The 8,965-nt window shown below is 45.2% G+C and overlaps 2 protein-coding genes across 2 annotated transcripts; both read left to right on the top strand.

Moving 5' to 3' along the window:
• Window positions 1–3,150: 3,150 nt before the first annotated feature.
• Window positions 3,151–5,112, top strand: Pmar_PMAR017468 (hypothetical protein; the record flags this gene model as incomplete). The annotated part of the gene is made up of 7 exons (XM_002784738.1): window positions 3,151–3,235; window positions 3,284–3,495; window positions 3,549–3,626; window positions 3,714–3,851; window positions 3,898–4,042; window positions 4,525–4,678; window positions 4,919–5,112. The coding sequence occupies 7 exons, from the start codon at window positions 3,151–3,153 to the stop codon at window positions 5,007–5,009; spliced, it is 903 nt and encodes a 300-aa protein (XP_002784784.1). The 3' UTR covers window positions 5,010–5,112.
• A 391-nt stretch (window positions 5,113–5,503) lies between these two features.
• On the top strand, window positions 5,504–6,608 carry Pmar_PMAR017467 (Brain acid soluble protein, putative; the record flags this gene model as incomplete). Its single annotated transcript, XM_002784737.1, has 6 exons — window positions 5,504–5,575; window positions 5,625–5,664; window positions 5,857–5,918; window positions 5,999–6,040; window positions 6,096–6,182; window positions 6,537–6,608. 6 exons carry the CDS (start codon window positions 5,504–5,506, stop codon window positions 6,606–6,608), a joined length of 375 nt encoding a protein of 124 aa, XP_002784783.1.
• Between the last annotated feature and the right edge of the window lie 2,357 nt (window positions 6,609–8,965).

Below are 8,965 nucleotides of genomic sequence, written 5' to 3'. Positions count from 1 at the left end.
GGCGGCAAATAACCCCGCCAGTATTACTGAAGGTGAGACTTAATACTGCATGCAAACGAAGTGGGAGATACTTTGAGGTCGCTTGCTGTTGGAATGGATCTTCCTATCTGTTGGTGTAGTGGCATAGCCGCCCCATCCCGGATGAACTGATATTCTGAGTGCGTGCGCTTGTCAAGTTGATTGACTGTAGCATATCTTGTAGTGGCATAGCCGCCCCATCCCGGATGAACTGATATTCTGAGTGCATGCGCTTGTGAAGTTGATGGACTGTAGCATATCTTGTAGTGGCATAGCCGCCCCATCCCGGATGAACTGATATTCTGAGTGCATGCGCTTGTGAAGTTGATGGACTGTAGCATATCTTGTAGTGGCATAGCCGCCCCATCCCGGATGAACTGATATTCTGAGTGCGTGCGCTTGTGATGTTGATGGACTGAGGCATATCTTGTAGTGGCATAGCTGCCCCATCCCGAACACATTTGTCTGGAAGCGAAATATGTCTTCAGAGCTTGATTATGCCGTTCGGTGAATGGCGTCGGAATATTTATTCAGCGAATTGGGCGGCTATGTCGGTGGACTATAACATTGTGAAACCTATTTGCCGAATGGGGCTGCTATGCCAGCGGACAAAACCATTTAGAAATCTATTTGGTGAATGGGGCCGCTATGCCAGCGGGCAAAACCATTCCGGAATCTATTTGGCGAATGGGGCTGCTATGCCAGCGGACAAAACCATTCAGAAATCTAATTAGCGACTGGGGCCGCTATGCCAGCGGACAATACGATTCAGGAATCAATTTGGCGAATGGGGCCGCTATGCCACTGGATTGGGATTTCAGATGCATCAGTGCCACTCATTGGGTGGGGATATTAATTTGGCCCTCCCATAAAAGCATCATATTTGCGAGGAAGAAATCAGCTAAGTGATTCAAATGGGGATTCCACGACTACCGCCCTTTGATGATCAAAGGAATGAATCTCACTGATACGAATATTAATTCCGTGGGGACAATCTTCTATCCTGCACAACTTTGGCTTGGTTGTTCAACGATGTTTGTCTCGGTTATATTTGCTCCTGAAATAATGCTCCTCTGCTTCTCTCGAAGGGCCCAGCTTATCTATGAAAAGTACCACTTTCGGCATGCTACCTCTATGTCGAAGAGAACTATGGAATATAACATTTAGCCTTGGAATGTTGGCATAACAACGTCGTAGAATCAATTGATGATGAGGAGTATCCGCAAACATATTCCCCCAGGGAAATCTGTATGCATAAAATGGGCGGGTAAAAATAGTCGCTCACTGATTACGACTTCCTGGTCAACTAAGCCCAATCGGAGGTGTCAACACCGCTGTGGTTAAGCCATGAGATTATGATCAATTTAGTTTTATCATTCGTGGAGGCCTGGAAAAAGAGGCTCACAACAGGCTCTACATCACATTGTTCTCAGATTTGTTATATATATGTTCCGTCATGTCGCAACCGGCTTTATCGCTAGTGATTAGTCTCATATTGAGACTCTATGATCCTTTTCCATTTAATTTCCCGATGTCCACGAGATATGTTACACGTTGGCACATCGACAAGCTTACATATGTTCATGAGCTGAGCTGAGTTATTCATCATGATCATGTTGTCGAGCCGATTCTGACTTTACCTTGGCTGTCCCGGTTGACATACGCTTGGCATGCGCTATAATGCTTGATAGTATACAGCTTCCGAGGCTCCTGTGATGAAGGTTTACAGTCTTCTTACGAATTGCCATGTTGCGTGTTCAATAACGCAAACCATAATACAAAACAGTGATTATGACTGTAAAAAGCGTTACAAGTCCTCGCGAGCTTCTTATCAGTGTATAAGTTGGCAGTGCGTGGGTGTCCCGAAACCGAATCTGTTGCAACGGTGGTGAACATTAGGATGGATTGTTGTGTGAGATCCCAGTTTGACTTTGTTGCGCATGATTAAAGATGTAACTAATTTTTCGGGCTCCGAGCTGCGATGGGTCTCATTCACCTGACGTCAGATTTCCGTCAGCGTGATACATCAATCGTCGAAAATAGAGAGCAATCTGCGACTGATCAGACTGGGAAGGGAATGGAGAAAGGCTCCTCACGAGGAAGATTCGAGAGTGAACCGAACAAGACACCTTCGATCCACCGAAAAACAATCATATTTCCCGTTATACTTCACGACTCTCACAATCTTGATCGACCGGGATCGAACTCATATCGTTCATGAGGATATTGACCGGATTTGATATTGGTTTTCGACTCATCTGCGTGTTTAAACGCTGATGAGGTTTCGAAGCTCCCTTCATTTTTCAGCAGGATAGGGAATATTCAAGCCATTCCCAAACTGTTGCACTCAACCTGATATCCTATGCGTCGTGGCCTTCCCGTAACATCACTCCTCCTAGTCGGGATCTATTGGGATGTTCAGTATTCCTCTCCCGAATCTCATAAGCGCTCCTAGGATCGAGGTTTACATGTGAAATCCAATCCTGGAAGGGGTCGTGAAGCTCAGGAGAGGTCTATTGAGCATGATGTAAGGAGTCGGGATCCCGAATGTCGATAACGCGTGCCCTACGGACTAATACCAGAAAAACCAGAAATAAGACGCCCCTCACTAAGGACTTGTCGCCCAAATTTGAAGGAATCTTGCTCTCTTGCATGATCTTGGCCACCCTGACCCTGTCGCACCAAACGCAACATCGAAAATGTTTCCATCGATCGGAAATCACTCGAGTAGTTGAATATCACTCATAGTAACTAACATGGATTTAAGTAGATCGCACAGTGGAGTGTCTCGTGATCAATACGACTCAGATCGTTGGCTCAATCAGAGATAAAATAGCATTAGAAGCGACTAACCGTTCAGGAGACGGGAGACGTACGAGACTGGCAAATTATCAAGTTGTCGACTGTCTCTAGTAGAGTTGATTTTATTATCTCTCAGCAGTCTCTTATCGTATGAAAGAGTTGGTCACTCTCGTGGGTAGGGTTGACAGCAACGGATGGTCGTGTGTGGCGAGGGAAATGTTCACGTGAATCGTCCGTAGTGCTTTACTATGGAGTATTGGGGCTTCAACATTTCAAATAGTACGATGTGCTAAGTTGGCTTGTGTAGGGTTTTTACCGTTCAGTTTTACCATGGCTCGCCGGTGTTCCCCACGGAAAGCGGCGATCGAGGCGCGAAAACGGCTAAGTCTGGGGAGTGGTCGTCTGAGAGCCCCACGTGAGTAGATGTGAACTTCATTCTTTATGAGTGTATATTTGGACTCAGGGACTCAGCAGCGTTCCCCTCGGTCGTCTATGAAAAAAGCAAGCCCAAAAGTTGCTCGAAAATCTTCGCTGTGCGAAGATACGCCGGGGAGTAGCAAGATAACGCCGAGGAAGAAATTTTGGTCGGACGAGGATGGAATTGGGGAACTGGCGAGGCATTGTCGGGCGGGACGGAAAACACTGTGGGAGAAATTGCCTGGATATTCAGTACAGGTGGGGATGCTCTATGGGACAATTGATGAGGATTCATACCGTAAATTGTTCAGTTCGAGCTCGATGAGAAACGGATCAGTCTGAAGGTCTGCGGAGAGGACTTGGGTCGAGGAGAGAGGCAACTGTATTTGGTGAGTAATTGGAGAAGAGGTCTCGGGTTCGATCCCTGGCTGGCGCATTCTCGCTAATATGATGATAGTAGTTCGTTCGACTGTCAGGTGAATGAGGTCGTATATGATATACGTAATTGCCTCGGTGCGTCGATGTTCGTTGAGGGTTTCCCAGAATGCAAGTTGAAAGAAGTTGGTGAGCGAGGAAGATATTCAGGCTCGACGATCAACTGTGCTTCTCTATGTGTAAGTCGCGCCGTAGTTGAGGTATGCCTCTGCAGGTCGCCTACAGATACTACACGATGGTCGCAATGCGCCTAAGGAGCAGTCGCCTGTTGTATTGGCTTCCTGCCTGTATAGATATGATGCCGTTAGTCGAGATGCTATGATACTACTCTTCACGACAGCTAAGAGCGTTATGTATCCTGTCCCAAGAGGTGAGGTCTCGGGTTCGAACCCCGGTGCGGTCATTTTTCCTTTGCTTGCCCTGGTTTGGGGTGCGTGAATGTAGATAGATGTTTGTATTCCCTCCGTTGAAGGTCGATCATCTGCGGCGAGGGTTGCTTTATTGTTTAACCCATGTGAAACCGCCTTCACGTGGCTCAGTGCCATTTGGTTTACTGAGAGCTTCGGTGTTCGCTCACCTCAGCTGAGCTCAGGAGTTTCCTCACTAGTTATACGAATTTTGGTAGCTGTGCACAGAAACCAATAACAATTTTTTGGAATTCCCTCAGAGTGTTTATGTTGACACCAACACACGTGCATACCATCCCACACGGGGAAGTTTTGGGTCGTCGTAGTCGAACGATGTGCGATAAGATGGTTCTGCCAATTCCCATATTATCATTGTGATCTACAGGAACTATGTGTATCAAGATCACCCTCTAGATTGTTATTGTATTTATTCTTGTTTGATTAGGTCGACGTGGGTATGAGTTGGATTGTCGTGGTAGGGGTCTGGGCAGACTTCTGGACGAACAGTTATGTGAATGGTTGATGAAGTATAAAGAATGCCGATCAGCGTATGTGGAGATGCTCAATCAACACGTGGCTGAGTTCTGGATGAAGATCGGGTAGGTTGAGGGTCGAATTGTAAGTAGGGTTGTGGTATAGTGGTAGAGCGGAGTGTTGTTTATCGTGAGGTCGCTGGTTCGAATCTATCACTTGGTTGTTGCACCTTGGCCGTCTGTTTGTTTGTACTATTATTTTATTGAAACTATCACCTCAGCCTACATGGTTTGATTTAATATGCGCTTATGGTAGTGGACGTTAGCGGAGCGAAGCGTTTATTGTTTATTAATTTCTTCCAACAGTTACGTACCGTTGATCAGCCGATATGACGTCAATCAGACCTTTCGTGGCTTCCACGGTACGGAATTGGCGCGGAAGATGTTATGGTATTGAGTCGAGATTCTCCAACACGGTTACACGCAACAGGTCGTGGGTTCAATTCCGCGTGAGGGTATTTATTATAGTTGCCTACTTCCGCCGACTGCAGGGAATATTTTGCTCCCTTCATTAGGGATGCAGTTCATGCACTGCTGTTGATTTGTGTTGAGGGTCTGGCATTCCCCTTCCTATGTGACTAGCCTTTTGAGAGGTCTTCGGTGCAGGCCTCCCCAGAGACCGATACCACATGATATTCTTTATTAGTGTATACTATATGCCTTCGTTTAGTATTATTTTTATTAAAGTATACCATAATATCATCTAATCGAATATATTCATATCGTAATATGGGGAATGTTGGAACTGGAGGTCTCAGGAGTGAAAGGAGCTCAGCTATTTGAGCAAATTCAAATAGTATGCTCCTAAAAGGTTATTGTTTTGATAAATGGCTTTGTGTGGAAATTTGATTTTGTCGAGTTATCCCCCTTTTCGGTCACTCCTTATAAACTATGGGTTGCGGTGCATCTTCCTCTGCTTCTGCCCCTAATGCTGATGAGGCTGTCAAGGCTGCCCCTGTGGAGGTGAGCGGAACAGTTACATATATGAGTATGGTCATGTTCGCGTCGTCAGGACTCCAAGACTGCGGGCCAGTCGGCTGAGTGTTGCGAAGGTGAGTTTAGTTGAGAGGACGATTGTTGTGGTTGGAGATAATCAGTTTGTTTGTATTGACCGATGGTAGAGAAACAACGAGTATTGATACTATTCATCAATATCTAGATGTATGAATATGTATTGGAGTAGATATTCGTGCTTGGGGTGGTTGAGATGAATGAGTGAGTGAGATTGGGATGCACTATCGTAGGTAAACCAGCTGGAGAGGAATGTAAGGGTGATTGCAAAGAAGCTCATAATGAACCGGAAAAGGTGAGAAAACGGAGAAGGGTGGAATCGAACCTGAGTGCTGCGGTGTATGGATGGGGTTGTTAACCGTTGTGGTATTTCAGAATGAAACTGGAGGTCTTGAAGATAAGAAGCCAGAAGAGAGTGTAAGTAGATGAGAGCACACGGTATTTTGTGGCGCGCGGTCATGGTGACTTTCAGCCCGATGAGAAGGAAGAAGCCTCTAAGGATGCCGGGGAGGAGCCTGCGGCGGCTGCTGCTGTAAGATTCGTTCGGGCTCGTGATTCGGTGCGTGTGAAATATTTCCATGCCCTATAGTGGTGAGTTTTCTCACCGATGATAGTGAACTCACTTAAAGAGAGCGATGTGTCCATTCTATCTTCACAAAGATAAATATGACCCCCACTTCTCCGTAAAATCGATTGATCGAATCAGTAGACGCGGGGCAAGCGAGCTCCGCCCCTTGGTCACAAAGACCTAGTTGATCGCTTCAGTGTTGTAAAACATGATCGATCTCATTTTATCGCCTCAACTGTTGGTAGAAAATTCATGTGTTGGCGTCGTAAATTGGCGCGGTTCGCTGAGGTTTATATTTGATTAATATTTTCGAGGAAATGAGAGAATTTTGGTATGTGTTTTCAGGAGGCTGCTGCAGCTGAAGAAGGTGTGAAGGAGGAAGCTCCCGCCGCTGAGGAGAAGGTGAGGCATCGTTGAATCTACTGTGTGTTATGGATGGAGTGGTATGAGAATCTGCACGCATGCGCATTGAAGATTCACTTTGATATTCTATCTACTTCAGGCCGCTGAGTAAGTGCTGAAGAGGCTGCGGCTGACTAGACAAAGGTGGTCGCACTTGATTGGAGGCGTTAAAAAGTTATGTGTGTTATAGGCGATCTACCAGCCCGTTGTGAATTCATCATCATATTCATCATCATGAGTGCTGCTGTTCATACACGGATGTGTTGAGTTGTTAGTCTTCGGACCACGGGAGTAGGATTGTTGGTGATTTGCCAATTGAGATATCACCACACTAGATATAATTGCACGGGAATGTTATAGCGTGCAGTCTTGTGAGAGAACAAGACAATGTACGATAATAGATCATTATATCTATTATCTCAACGCGAGATATATGGTTCGAATTTTTAGTAATTCGGCGTTATATCAAATATTACGCCAAACCCGAATGCTAGTCTGCAACCACTAATTTCGACCGCATTACTCACTATTACTTCCAAGGCTGCCTGTTCATACTTAGCCTTGGACGTAGACTATCTTCATCATAAGCTCAGCTGCGGGATTCATTCAGCCTGGAGAGACAGATTGTGTTCTACGGGGGATGGGGACAGCGACAATGATGATGCAGCAGCATCTTACAGGGTCCTGATGTTGGCGAAAATAAGACATTACTCCAACGTTAATGCTCTGTTATTCAAGGGTGAGCGAACTCGAAGTGACAGTGTGTGTTTGCTGTTCTTGTTCAACTGCATAGGATAGATAGTGATGTATGATTTCGCTGTTGATGATCGTCAGGGTGGGAGAACATGCACATGGTCCATTTTCGGTGGAGGACTATACGTTCGCTCGGGAGTTTCCTCACGAACTAGAGAGATTTACATAATTAATTCGGGTAAAGAAGAAGACGGTTTGAAAATTTCCTCCAAAAATTCCATTTTGTCACCAACACTGCTTGTGATTGTATTATATCATCGTCAGTTGGAGTGGCCCTGAGCTTCACCATCAGTGATGGTGAAGTAAAAACCCACTAACCCACTAAAACTCACGCCGTGATGGTCCATCACGGCGTGAGTTTTAGTGTGTCGCGAAATTTTCCCTCACCCCTAGTAGTGTCGAAGTATATGTTCGCTTTTTTTCACCTGGGCCTAGTAGTTTCCTCACTAATTATAAAAGTTTACATACAAATTTGGGTAGAAGTGTCCAGAAACAATGATAATTTCCTGAAATTTTCCTAAAATTTTCCTAAAATTATCTACAAAATGGCACCTACACATGTAGCTGACCATGTGCATATTTTACCACACCGATGAGAATCGGTTTCACCCCATACGGCTTGACGATGGAGTGGCTGTTGATAACAATTTATTTCATGAACATTCAACTGATTAATGTCGATATAGGGTCGATGGCTGGTTCGATTCTTGGTGAGGGCATTTGTCCAACAATTTTTTCCACACGGCTTTAACAAAGTATCTCCCACGGGGGTCTGAGGACTGTACCATGGATGAGTAAAATACAACGTTGGTTGGAATCTGGAAAAAAAATTTTCCGTAAAATTTTCCGAAATGCATTTCACGTCAGGGTATTTATTATTTTCTTCCCCCTGCTCACTTCATTTGATATATTTTTACGAAAAAAACATAAAATTTTCCGAAATAGATTTCACGTCAGGGTCTTTATCATTCAGCCTGATCAATAGTAATGAGAGGAGCGAAGATGTTGTTAGTCGAGCAATCGCTACCATTGCTATGGTTTAGCTTCATAACTAACACACCTTTCATTTACAGCTTTGAGTAGTATCCTTGTTGAAGTGTTGTTCTCGTAATATTGCTGAGGTGTTGCATGAAATGGTTGTGATGAACGCGTATCCCTTATGCACACTCGTCATTGTTCCTGTGCACAATCGGCGACTATAATGGTTCCCTCATCATGCGCAGTCATTGGTTTTCATTATGCTCGTTCCGCCTTCGCCAATCTTGCCTCCCCCGAGTGGCTGGACTATGGATATGCTTTTCCCGATACTGACGCTCTATACCAATATAACCGGACGCTCTCGCCATGCTTCAAATGATGACGAAGACGACATGCCTGAGCGAATCTCCGCGAATAGTATGAAGCTGTCATAGCCAATCTCTGTGATGAGTAACGAACTTGAATGGTGATGAATGCAACGCTTTTCTCTCGGCGAGAGCTTTTCGCTCCTAACTGAAGTCTTTAGATAATGCGGCAAGATACTCTTAATCTAAGAATACCTTAACTCACTAACCAACACACGCTCCTGAAGGCGCAACCTCTTGTGCCTGCGAGTAGACAGTGTGGCAGTTGGAGGGAAA

Source organism: Perkinsus marinus (assembly GCF_000006405.1).
Source record: "Perkinsus marinus ATCC 50983 genomic scaffold scf_1104296934654, whole genome shotgun sequence".
Taxonomy (NCBI): domain Eukaryota; phylum Perkinsozoa; order Perkinsida; family Perkinsidae; genus Perkinsus; species Perkinsus marinus.
The sequence above is the reverse complement of the archived record's forward strand: the minus strand, read 5'-3'. Positions and strand labels throughout refer to the sequence as shown.